Source organism: Hemicordylus capensis, chromosome 6, assembly GCF_027244095.1.
Source record: "Hemicordylus capensis ecotype Gifberg chromosome 6, rHemCap1.1.pri, whole genome shotgun sequence".
NCBI lineage: Eukaryota > Metazoa > Chordata > Lepidosauria > Squamata > Cordylidae > Hemicordylus > Hemicordylus capensis.
The window spans coordinates 102,017,280-102,030,902 of NC_069662.1; the positions used below are offsets into that span (position 1 = coordinate 102,017,280).

The window sequence follows — 13,623 nt, forward strand, 5'->3', positions numbered from 1 at the left end:
GGCCACTAAAGTTCATTTTTCCCCAGTTAAGATTTCTTTTTACACTTACCTTTACTCCTTTCTTTCCTGGTCCACCATATCCAGCAACACCACCATCTCCCTGAAACAAATAGTTTGATTTTCATTAATGTTTCATTTCTTCTTTCTATATGCTTTTTCCCCCCACATGATTTTTTAATGCCTCTGTTTTGTTCTTTGTAGCCAGTCATCAACCAAAAGTGGCTTCTGATGAACCTTCTACTCAAATAGAGAACCACAAAAGAGATTTCTCCTCCCTCTTTCTCAATATTGGCCCGCTGCTCCCCAGTGTGTCTGGTGGGCGGGCTTTTTGCCCCGGCCTTTGAAAAAACATGAAGCATGACTAGCCCATCAATTGGCTGGAGGGCTGTCTGGTGGTGGGGCTCAGGCTGCCAATGCTGCTCCCGGCCTACCTCAAACTCCTGTCCCTTTCCAAAGAAGCGACCCCTCCCACCCATCCCTAGCTATACTGTGTGGGCTTTTGCTGGTTACCCTTTTGGGGGCCGGGTAGGAATTTTTTGTCCTTTGATGGCTTGGCTTTGTTCGAGGCTCTTTTTTTCCTACTTCACACTATATGCCCTAGTTAGTTAGTCAGGTTGGCTCCCTTGGTCACAACGGCAGGAACAGTGTAGTTTCTTGGATAAATTGACTTCTGGTGATCACCTTTCAGGCATGTGTTTGGCGTAAGGAGAAGTCACTGTCAGTCCCTAGAGGCTTTCTGGTTCAGGGAGCGCTGGTTGATGGCTTACTCCAAACTGCCAAAGGAATAAACACCCTCTAAGGATTTCCAGCTTGGGGATGGCAAATCCTATGGCAGGTGCCTGCACATTAGGTGACTAAGATGGGCAGCAGGTGGCCTTAGGCCTAATGCTGCCTGGAGTGAAGGTATCTCACCCTAGGTGTTATGCTGTTATGCTCGCGTGCAAGCAGCAAGTCTTTGGGACCGCACTTGGGGGTGGAGCGCCAATCCTCTCTTGTTTTGTTATTTCAGTTAATAAAGTTGTGGCCTTATTTTAATCCACATTCATGTCTCATGTCTTTATTCATCCGGGCAAGCTTTATGTTTTATTTAGAATCATATGAAGAGCAAAGCAGCTAGTCTTTCAACCCAGTTGAATTCCTCTGTGCAAAAATATTAACAATAGCAAAACTGGAGTTGAAACAAGAGGATAAAATACAAACCCTCATTCCCCGGTATCCAGGTTGACCTCCCTGTCCCCTCATTCCAGGATCACCAGGTTCTCCCTGTCAAATGAATATACCATTTATACTACAGTTGAAAGTCATGCCAGTATCATCAATGATGTTGCATAAATCACAATCTGTTGTGGCTGAGACAATATGATGAAACAAGCATAGTAAGAAATCAGATCTGTGGGGCAGAACAAATAATTTCGATTGCAAAAACAGGAACTATCCCAGTTTTCCTTCACATCTGAACAAACAGGAGGCCTTTCACTGAAGAATAAACTACATACTACATTAATCGAGTCATGTGTGTGTGTGTGTGTGTGTGTGTGTGTGTGTGTGTGTGTGTGTTTGAAAATAACATTCACTTGGAGGGGGGCAATCAGATCAGGACCATGGTGTGGAGGTAGAGGTTTTAACTCTTAACTCCAACCAAGGTATGGTCCAGATTCTTTACCTCTGTGGTAGCTATTTGCCCCAGGAAGGAAGTGGCAGTTGGAGAGCTCAGATCCACAAAGGCATTAGCTGCCCTCAAAACCACCCCAAAATAATTTCCCTGAAATTGCCACCACTCCACTTTTAGAGAAGGAGGCTAAATAGCCTTGTGTAAACCCCCCTCACTCCCCTCCCAACAAATTCTTATCAAGGATATCTCTTTGATTAGGGCAGCTCCCTAAAAATCTGATGAGCCCAGTAGTGGTGAGAAGGACAGAATGCAAAAACCAATAGTCTGGCTGTAGTTAAAAGGCCCAAATTCTGGCTTAGTCGTGTACTTTCAGCTCTGCCTCACATACTGAGAACAGCTGTTTTCAACAGTTGTTTCAAAAGGGCAATGTAAAATGAGCTTCATGCCAAGACATACTTGATTCCCTATGGTCCCCCATCTTCCAGGAACACCTGTGGGACCTGCTATTCCTGGATGACCCTGAAATAAAACAGACAAAAAAGTTGCACAGGATGCATCCTGGATTTTATTTATATTCCTCCTGCTGACTTCAGCATTAGGAGGCATAAAGCCTTTTTTTGGTATCTATTTATACCACATTTATTCATCAGCACTCTTGTTCTTCCTGAAACACATAGACTTCTTGGAGCATGGAAACATCACCATGCAGAATACTATGCTGAACTACTGTTACTTAAGAATAATTGTTGGAGGGTTGAATTGCCAACTTTTTCTAGTTCCCACCCCACCCTTCTTTTAGCAGCTACAGATCCGGCAGAAAGCTCCCTGGATCTATAGGGTGCAGCCATCTGCCTGCCTGCCCACCCCCACTCCCCGCCCAGTAGTGTACCAGGAAAGGACTCAACATCATGATGTGTTCTTATCCTGGTGCTTTACTGCAGGGTGGTGGGGGGGAGATGTTCACACCATGACACTGTGTTCTTTTCCTAGTGCACAGTAGGGCAATACCAGAAAAGGGAAGGCAGAAATTTGAAATGCTGCAGCTGCTCAGAAAGTGGCCAATTTCTTCAGAGAAGCCAGCTCTTCATTAAAAAGTTAAGTCCCCTCCCAGGACCATCCTTATGCATCAAGCTGATACCAGTTATCAGCCACAGGCAATCCAGACCATTTCCTGCATCATGTGCACGATACAAGAATGGTCTGGGTTGTTATTGTGATCAGGCTGATAATTCAGCCCCAGCACAGCCCTAGTATTTTACTTCATATGTTGGGTTTTACTTTGGAATTTGCGTTGAGAACTTCGGCTATGAAGCAGGATAGATCTTTGAAAAATAAACAAACATCTCATTTTACTGTTACTGTTACGTACTGGAAATCCTTTATTTCCTTGATTTCCTTTCATCCCATTTAATCCCCGAATTCCTCTTACGCCCTAGAAGCAGAAAAGAAGAAAACAGAAAAGTAAGTCCAAAAAAAATTACATGAACATAGACTGCCTTTGGTTCCTTTTATTTCTATTTATTATTTCTAAATGTGAGTTAGCCCTAGAGAAGATCTTAAATTTGCTGTAGAAATGTGGAAGCAGATGCACTACAAAGTGTAGAACCATTTTTTCAGCTGAATATTCATTCATTCATTCATTCATTCATTCATTCATTCATTCATTCATTCATTATAGGAACATTGGAAGCTGTCATATACTGAGTCAGACCATTGGTCTATCTAGTTCAGTATTGTGTTCACAGACTAGCAGCAGCTTCTCCAAGGTTGCAGGCAGGAATCTCTCTCAGCCCTATCTTGGAGATGCCGGGGAGGGAACTTGAAACCTTCTGCTCTTCCCAGAGCAGCTCCATCCCCTAAGGGGAATATCCAGAGGCGTATCTAGGGAAAATAGCACCTAGGGCAAGCACTTAAACTGCGCCCCCTGTCCAAACATCTGACACCCATCTTTCAGATAACTTTACCTTAATGTCAGCTGAAAAATACAAGTCAAGCTTGTTAATCTTTTAATATTTCAAATACTATTTAGCAGTGGACGTAGCCAGACCAAGAAAATGCTGGAAAACTAAAAATTTCAGTATACTCGGGCTCATGAAATAACCAAATATTATGCGGAGGTGTACTTGGAAAAACTAAATAGAAGTGCCTGTCTAATTTTCTCCTATGCATTGTAGCATCACGATTACAAAAGTTTTAAAAATAAATGGAGAATTTGACTTTTCCCAGATACTCTGAAAATAATTAAACAATATGCAGAGTAAACTGTGTCACTGCTTGGAATATATTCTAGTATTTCAGAAAGACAGTTAAAATGAGAGAAAGAGCAAGAAACTCCCAGTGGGCCTTAACACTAAGGATTTCACCTTGATTCAAAGACAAACTCACCATTAATAGCCATATTATTAAGACATCACATTTAACTCACTTATCACAAGAAGCAAAGTAAGAGCAAATGGATACAATCTTAGCTCATAAACTTCAGCTCAGTATTCACAAGCCCTGATTCTCTGTACATAGTGCCAATCTGAATATGTGTACAGTGACTTATTTTATATATATATATATATATATATATATATATATATATATATATATATATATATATATATATATATATATATATAAATTACCTGTAGCCCCTTCAGGGGACTTCCTAAAGGCTGTTGGGGGTCTGCAAAGTTTTCCCCTTCTCCACCATTTGAGCATGTGCAGTGGTCAATTTTTAAAATATTTTTTTTTAAAAATGGCTGCTGAAAACAAAATGGCCGCTGTGAGGCGTGGCATGCCCTAGGGCCTCACAGAGGCCATTTGAGCATGCCCAGTGGCCATTTTGTTTTTAGTGGCCATTTTTTTCTTAATTTTTTAATTTTAAGAAATTGCGCCCCCCTTCAAGTGGCGCCCGGGGCACGTGCCCTGCCTGCCCCACCCTAGATACGCCCCTGGGAATATCTTACAGTGCCGCACACTTCTAGACTTCCATTCAGATGCAGCCAGGGCAGACCCTGCTTAGCTAAGGTGACAAGTCATGCTTGCTACCACAAGACCAGTTCTCCTCTCCATTGTACTGTTATAATTGTACACTGCTCCAAACTTGTGTCTCTGGGCAGTTTATGAAGGAAATCTGAACCATCTGCACTGAGGATATTCTCCTTTTCTCTTCCAACTTACACCTCTAATTGCCTGGTTTGAAACAAACTCCATAGAAGTGGATCCTACAGTTGTGTAAGTTCCTTTCCTTCTTCAGGATTTCTTTATGGTTGATCAGCAGAGTATTAATGAGTGTTTGCGAGCTCCCACCGGCAGTCATTTAGCTCCAGTGACTGAGATAGTGAAAAGAGACCCTGTTATTTCAGTCAAGAAATTGGACTCCTCATTATCTGATCTAACCACCCAGTAATATCTATTGATGCAGATTTGCTTCTAAACTGGATGATTCCCCATACTTCACCATTTTTGCCACAGATTAATGGAAATGGAAAATGCAGGTATTCCTGAATTGTATGAGGTGCTGCATACTTAAAATGGTGCAGTCATGGTGCAATCATGATCATGCAAATTTCTAGGTATCTTTGTTTATGTCTGAATTTCTGTTGCAGCTGATGATATCAACTGTTTTGAGCAGCCAGCAAAAATAATAAATGATGCTCACTGGAATAGTATTTTAGTGTATTTTTCAGGGATATAGTTCAGCCAGTTTGAAATGTGAACACAGTTGCTGGAGTTCGTATTCGTTGTCATTTGCATAAGCCATCCTACATTTGAGAACAGTTCATATGCTCAGCCAGTGCCAAAATAGCATAGTGAAGGAGCAGTGCAAACCACTCCCCTTCACTATGCACATTGCTTCTAGTCTGAACATGGCCTTGTACCTGAATGGCTGATCATGTGGAAGGCAAACCCAGTTGACATGATTCTTCCCTTGGGGGTAAAAAAAAGGCAGGGTCATGTAACCAGGCCTCCATGAAAACATGTAGCAGGCCTGGTTCACACTGGAGGCTTTGTGGCAGAAAGAAAGAACGTGAATCATTTCTCCATCACAAAATGAATCAGGACTGAGAAATTCTTTCTATATACACAGATTAAGTCTTGATTAACATTTAGCTCAAATGAGGACCAAGTATTTGCACTTGGAGTTCAATAGCCAGGCACTTTCCAGATTACACCCTGCAACAGGGCCACAACGTATCTCTAAGTGTGCTTCCACACTTCCTGTGTTGTGACACTGCAGTCCCTACACTGAGAGCAGGGTGCCGTTCATATTTCTAATGCCTTGTTTCAAATTTAATCACTGCGATATAGAGCTATAACGTCGTATATCTGGTGTAAAAAAGTTGCTGGTTTTTTTCGGGTTGTTAATTTCCACGAGACTGCTCCCCCTGCTGAGCACTTTGCTATTTATGTTTTGAATGCAATTTGCCTGAATGGAAGCGTTTTGCCGCTGTTGAGCAGCTAACTGGAAAGCGCCCAGAGAGACATTTTTGGTGCAGATAGAGAGTTGCAGTCACACAAGGCATACTTCCACGAGTGGAAGGGATCCTTGTATGGGTTCAACCCTCCTTTTCTTCACCAAAGGAACTTCCATCAATGGCATGCCACAGACTTGGATGCTATCCATTGCTGAGTAGCATTATTTCCACTGCCAGTCTGAACGCATGCATATGCAAGAAAAAACAGTTATGGAGAAACCAAACTTTTGATGAATTTATCACATGATCAGTCAATGATTCAAATGGTAATCACTTAGGAAACCTGTGTGAATCAATTATTCATAATATTGTTATGCTGTAGGGGTGTGCACGGAACTGGCTGGCCCGGTTTGGTTTGAGTGCGAACTGCATTCGAACCTGACCAGACCAGTTTGGTCTGGCCCCCTTTGACCGCCCCCCCCCGGTTTGGTTTGGTTGGGGGGGCAGGCTCACGAATATTATATTTTTTTAAAAAATAAAGGTTTTTATCTCTAGACCCTTTGGGGGGCTTCCTAAAGGCTGTCGGGGGCCCCACAAAAGTCCCCCCTCCCCCACCGATCTCAGTAATCACCGCCGTGGCCTGTTCGGCTGCACTTTCTGGCCCGTTCGGGCCTCCATATACCAGCACAGTGGCCATTTTCTCCACCATTTGTGCATGCGTGGCAGCCATTTTTAAAAAATGGCCACTGCACATGCGCAAATGGCCTCTGCGAGGCCCTGGGCCATGCCAAGCCTCACAGAGGCCATCTGCGCATGCACGGTGGCTGAGAAAATGGCCAGTGCACTGGTATACGGAGGCCCGAATGGGCCAGAAAGTGAGGCTGAATGGGCTGCGGCAGTGATTACTGAGGCCAGCAGGGGGAGGGGGAACCTTTGTGGACCCCCTGCGGCCTTTAGGAAGCCCCCCAAAGGGGCTAGAGGTTAAAACAATCAATTTTTTAAAATTGTGAACCCCTGAACTGTTGGACTGAACTGGAGTGGGTGGGTGGTTCGGTTCGACCTCGAACAGGTTCGGGATCAGACCTGTTCGCACATCCCTATTATGCTGCCTTTGGTAGGAGAGATGTACAGTTTTTCAACATAGCTGCTCACATTTGCCTTGGCACCCTTAATCCAACACACCCTCAAAAATAAACCTGAACGATTTTAATGTTGACCTGTGGACCTGTAAATCCCTGCTGTCCATGAATACCGCTGGGACCATGGGATCCTTTTCTTCCCTGTAGCAACAGAAAATGCAAGTATTGTATTCAAGGAGAATAAAGATTAATTGGAGTGAAACTAGATGAGATGCCAAAGATTTGTGATCAGCTCTCCAGTCTCCTTATTTATTTATTTTTTTAAGAGTAATTGCAGATGTCCCATTTCAGGCTGAGAATATAGTGCTAAGATGTGTTTAACTTCCTTATAAATCTATATATCTTTTCACATTATAGTTTTTACAGTCATACTAAAATAAATAGATTTTTTGAAAGATTACATGGCTTTTCAGGACACTTTGGGATGTGTCTGTTTGCATAAATTTTGTTAACCAGAAGTATTGTAGTCAAGTAATGAAAATTATATTGATTTATAAGGCAATTTATCATGTTTTCATAATGCTATGACATCACTCCTATATATTATCATAAACATAATAAATTATTATACATACCTGGGGGCCCTGATGGCCTCTTCGACCTTGGGATCCCTAAGACAAGAGATTTACAAAGAGGTAGAAATATATAACCATAGATTTAGAGCTCATGTTAATCAACATATAATTAGGACTTAATGTGCTTTCCTATAGCTTTTCAGACAAATAGAAAGACAGTGTTTTGTCATGTTAACATTATATTCCCTAGAAGAACAAGATGTCAAGCAACAAAGATGGTGGATGTGCCAACTACAGCTATGCTTTGGAGTGTACAAAGGCAAAGAATGTGCACCACCCCTTGGGAAAAATGCAGAGGCATCCGTTCCCCGCTCACCTGTCTAAGCTCAGTAATGTGTGTTTCCAATGCATGGTGAGGAGTGCTCCTTTATGGGACGCAGAGCTCTGTATTTCCCAGCACACACTGAGAAGTCATGTGGGGCATGATGATAGGCAGTGGCGTAGCTAGGGGAGGGTGGACCTGTGTTCCCCACTCCACCATCCACGGTGGCCCTGTCAACAGATTGTACGCCCAGCACGCAGCCCTGTCTGCAGTGCACCTACTTATTACCAGCGTGGCAGCCCTGCCACCACTGCCCCTGCCACCACCCAGGCAGCCTCCCAGGCAGGGAGAAGCCTGCCACCCACTCCACTTCCCACTGGCTCCACAGGCTCCCGAATGGAAGGAAACAGAAAAGCCCTGAAAGGAGAGCTTTCTCCTTCCACCCAGCCTGGAACTGGTTGCGAATGGAGGATACGCATGCACGTCCTCCTGAATGGAGAAGTGCACATGCATGCCTTCCATTTGCAGCCTGTTCCCAGCTAGGTGGAAAGAGGAAGCTCCCTTTTGGAACTTTGCTCCTTCCCACCAGCCAAGAGGCTGGAGAGCCGGCAGGAGGTGGAGTGGTGGAGTGGGCGGCAAGAGACAGCAATGCCAGCAAGTGGGTGGCAGGCGTGTGGGTGGCAGCAGGAGGAATGGCCAGCTGGCCAGTGCAGGGGGAGGGGGAGGCGAGAGGCAGCTGCCAGGAGCTGGGCAGCTTGTGTTCTTAGAAGTCCAGCCAATTATAGGTCAACCCATGGTGGTGGGTGTCTGCAGGGAACACTGGTAGGTGTCATCGCGCACAGTGCTAAGGGGAAAGAGTGGGAAAAGACAACACCTCTCAGCACTCTCCACACACACCCACTGAGCCTTGGGCACTGTTCTAGCTATCAGTGATGTATTACAGGCAGAGGCGCTCTAACCCCCAGACCTTGGGGCCCCAGTCCATGGCCTCCAAGGTCCGGGGGGCCCTCCAAATGTCTGGGGGGGCTCCTAGAGATACCCCACGGCTGCCCACCGTGGCAAAGCTATGTGGTGGTTTTTTTGTTTTGTTTTTCATCAAGGCCACCACGCGGCCGAGGGGTGATGGCGGCGGGTTGGCCGAGCAGTCGACCTTCTCCTCCCCCCGGCAGTGGTGGCGCCAGCAGCGGGGGAGCAACCACTGGGCACGTGCTCTCGGCCCAGCGGCTGTAGTGAACGGTGACATCACAGGCTTGCAACAATCTTCCTCTGAACTGCACAGGCGCACCTCGCACTTCACTATGGCTGCTGGGCCGAGAGGATGTGCCCAGCGGTTGCTCCCTTGCCCTTGCCATTGCCGCTGGGGCAGGAGAGGAGATCAACTGCTCATCTAACACACACACACCCCCGGGCAACCACCCCTCAGCCATGCGGAAGCTCTGATTTAAAAAAAAAACACATGTAGGTTCGCCGCAGGAGGTCCCCAAAAGTAGGTTTCGGGGGCCTCACGGGGGGAGGGCTCGGCAAAGGGCTGGTCCAGGTGCCATATCACCTAGGTGTGCCCCTGATTACAATCTCTGCTTCCCACAAAGGAGACCCCTGTATCAGAAATATGTGGTACTGCCTGGAGACGGGTATGTGGAAAGCAAACACTTCCAGGTGGTTCCAAAGGGCTGGTGGCATATTCAGCTTCACATGCTTCAAAGTGCATTACTAATGCCAAGCACTCTAATGGTAGAACATGTATATCTATGAAGGCTTTAAGGATGCATCTTTCTGTAGGCCAAAGATGACTCTGTGGGAATTTTGCCTCAGTAAAGTTGAGAGGAATTTCACTCATAATATTATGTGACTTCTTATTTTTTTAAAATAAAAGATAAAATGTGGGAGATGACTATTTCACATAGCAAAAACTCTCTCTCAATTGTAATACAAATATTACAAAAACAACACCAGATGTCTCATAGGCGTGTGCACAAAATCAGTTTGCCTGGTTCAGTTCGAATCTGAACTGGCTCAAACCAGACCAGGCATGTTCAGTATTATGCACCCCCAGACATCCACGAACAGCCCCCAGTTCGGTTCAGGTTTGGGGGTTCAATTCTTAAAGAGAAAACACATTTACACTTTTTTAAAGTCTGAAAACTCACCACCTCTCGCTCCGGGGGCTTCTCTGCAGCCACGGGGGCCTCTGGAGGTTCCCCCTCCCCCTGCTAGTGGTTCGGGCGGTTCTCGGGCCTGTCCTCCATGTCAGTGGCCATTTTGAAGGCTGCCACACATACACAATACAGGTGAAACTCGGAAAATTAGAATGTCGTGCAAAAGTCCATTAATTTCAGTAATGCAAATTAAAAGGTGAAACTGATATATGAGACAGACGCATTACATGCAAAGCGAGATAAGTCAAGCCTTAATTTGTTATAATTGTGATGATCATGGCGTACAGCTCATGAAAACCCCAAATCCACAATCTCAGAAAATTAGAATATTACATGGAACCAAGAAGACAAGGATTGAAGAATAGAACAATATCGGACCTCTGAAAAGTATACAGTGTACTGTGCTTGATTGGCCAGCAAACTTGCCTGACCTGACCCCATAGAGAATCTATGGGGCATTGCCAAGAGAAGGATGAGAGACATGAGAACAAACAATGCAGAATTGCTGAAGGCCACTAATGAAGCATCCTGGTCTTCCATAATACCTCATCAGTGCCACAGGCTGATAGCATCCATGCCACGCCGCATTGAGGCAGTAATTGCTGCAAAAGGGGCCCAAACCAAGTACTGTATGCTTATACTATGCATGCTTATACTTTTCAGAGGTCCAATATTGTTCTATTCTTCAATCCTTGTCTTCTTGGTTCCATGTAATATTCTAATTTTCTGAGATTGTGGATTTGGGGTTTTCATGAGCTGTACGCCATGATCATCACAGTTATAACAAATTAAGGCTTGACTTATCTCGCTTTGCATGTAATGCATCTGTCTCATATATCAGTTTCACCTTTTAATTTGCATTACTGAAATTAATGGACTTTTGCACGATATTCTAATTTTCCGAGTTTCACCTGTAGGCCTCTATGTGGCTGGGTCACCCAGGCCATGCAGAGGCTCATTGGGTATGCGTGGTGGTCTCCAAATTGGCCACTGCCATGGAGGACAGGCCTGAACCAGGCCAAAAACTGCCCAAACCAGGCATATTTGTAACAAACTGGAGGCAGGCAGGGGGGAGGGAAACGTCTGGAGACCTGCCCCCCAAGGCCACAGAAAAGCCCCTGGAGCGGGAGGTGATGAGTTTTCAGACTTAAACATTTTTTAAAAAAATCAACCCCCCCCAACCCAAACCGGGGGTTGTTCGAGATCAGGCCAAAGAGGGGCAGGTTCAGTTCAAGGCTGGCTTGACATCAAGCCCTCAAACTGGGCATGTTCGATGTTGAGCCAATTTGATACCGAACCTGTATACATACCCCTAATGTCTCGGAGAAGTCCAAAAGCAGGACATGTAGGAAAACAATCCTCTCCCATCACTGCTCACTAGCAATTGGTATTCATGCTAGGGCAGGACACACGATAAAGAAGAGGGTAGGAGCAGTGGCGGCTGTTGACTCCTGCAGGGGCGTAACTACCATTAGGCAGGGGGGAGGCAGTCGTCTCGGGGCCCCACTGCCTTGAGGGGCCCCCCAGAGACACCTCACATGACTCCCCATTGCCCCCTGCCCAGCCCCAAGACCCTTCAGCCACTTGCGCTGTTTGCCCTCTCTCCTGCTTGTCGTCCTGGTCGGCAATCAAAGCAGCAGGCAAGCTGCTTTTCTCCCCGCCTCTCAGCTGATCGGCGGGTGGGCGGGGCTTCCAGGGAGGCCTCCGTGTAGGCCTCAGTGAAGCCTGAATTCGAGTAGTCTGGCAAGCCCCAGGAAGAAGGCTGGCAGTCAGAGTGGCCACTACAGCTCTCTGCAGCAGACCCTCTTCCCAGGCCAGACAGCTCAGCCTTTGCCAGGTAGAATATGAATTCCTTTTTGTGGTTACACTCCCCCCACCCCCTATATAGGGATCTGCTTGCCATAGGGCTTTGATGGGTGGGGGGAGAGACTGAGAAGTCTCTGAATATTTAATTTAAAACTGATTGGAAAATTTGCTGGCTTAAAAAAAACCCTCTAAAAAGTCCTATAAGTGGCTTGTTTCATGGCAGGAAATTACAAAAACTTCTGGAACAAATTTATTTATGTATTAATTAATTAATTAATTAATTAATTCATAAATACACTTCTGTTCAAGTTGTTTTGCAACCCAGGTCTGAGTGAGAACTGAGACATGAGTGAGAACTGTGACGCATGTCTTGTGCTTTTATATTTTTTCCCCTTAGGGTAAATCTGGCCAACATGTGAATGCAGCACCTCCATTCCAGAGGAGATGTGTGTTAAAGGGCTTTAAAAGCCTCGTGTGAAAAACCTCCTGGAATCAAACTTGACTGAATTGGTTCAGAATTCTGAGAAAACAAACATAGGCTCACCCTGCATGGTTGAAAGTCTCCTTTGCTAATCTGCAGCAAGGGGCCCATTTTAATAATTAGTGTTTCTAGTGCCTTCTCATTTGCTCAGTTTTGTACATCTGTTTTTTGTATGTTTTGAATGAGGACAGAAATGTGAGAATAAAAGTCCCCTGCTAACTGGGCAAAGAGGCACCTTTTTCTCTTTGTAAACCGCCCTGAGCCATTTTTGGAAGGGCGGTATAGAAATCGAATAATATAAAAAATTTCTCGGCGGGGGGGGCCCATTTAAGAATCTTGTCTCAGGGCCCACTCCAACCTAGTTACGCCCCTGGACTCCTGGGAATGGGTGGGCACCAGGCAGGAGGGCAGAGCCAAAGTGGGTGGCGCAGGGGTGGAGCAAAAAAACAAAACACAACAACACTAACTCCTGTGGGCATATAGGAAGTAAAAGGTAAAGTTATGCCATCGAGTCGGTGTCGACTCCTGGCGACCACAGAGCCCTGTGGTTTTCTTTGATAGAATACAGGAGAGGATTACCATTGCCTCCTCCCACGCGGTATGAGTTGATGCCTTTCAGCATCTTCCTATATCACTGCTGCCTGATATAGGAGTCTGGGAAACATAGCAGTGGGGATTCTAACCAGCAACCCCTTGCTCCCTAGGCAAGTGACTTCCCCACTGCTCCATGAGGTGGCTATGTCATTCCAAGGAACATACCTGTAAAAGCCTCTGCACTCAAGGACACCCGTTTTCAGACACTTATAAAAACATGCCATGAGTACATGTTTTGGCATACTTGGAAAATGTTTTGTTGGTTGTTTTTTAAAGGTTAAGAATTCTCTCTCTCACACACACACAGAGGATAGGACTTCTCTCCCATGTGCAAGACACACACGGTTCATGGGGGTGAGAGCAGCATGGTAGCTTGACCAAGGGAAACAAATCACACACACACACAGCAAAGGGTGTTCTTTCAAACAGCAAATGTTTTACTTTCCTTCCTGGTTGGAGAGAGACCCTCAGTCCAACAGCCAGCTACCTGGGCTCTGCAGTTCCATACAAATTCCAAGCGGGGGAGGAGCACAAGACTCCAGGAGAACCAATAGGGTTGGGAGAAAAGTTAACCCTTTCTTGACTGTCTGCT

At 45.4% G+C, this 13,623-nt stretch overlaps 1 protein-coding gene across 1 annotated transcript in view; it reads right to left on the reverse strand.

Moving 5' to 3' along the window:
• Window positions 1-13,623, reverse strand: part of LOC128331674 (collagen alpha-6(VI) chain-like) — a 114,612-nt gene that overhangs the window by 53,206 nt on the left and 47,783 nt on the right. Inside the window, 6 exon segments of the mRNA XM_053265380.1 lie at window positions 50-100; window positions 1,201-1,263; window positions 2,069-2,131; window positions 2,982-3,044; window positions 7,215-7,298; window positions 7,733-7,768. Coding sequence (XP_053121355.1) covers window positions 50-100; window positions 1,201-1,263; window positions 2,069-2,131; window positions 2,982-3,044; window positions 7,215-7,298; window positions 7,733-7,768 — 360 coding nt within the window.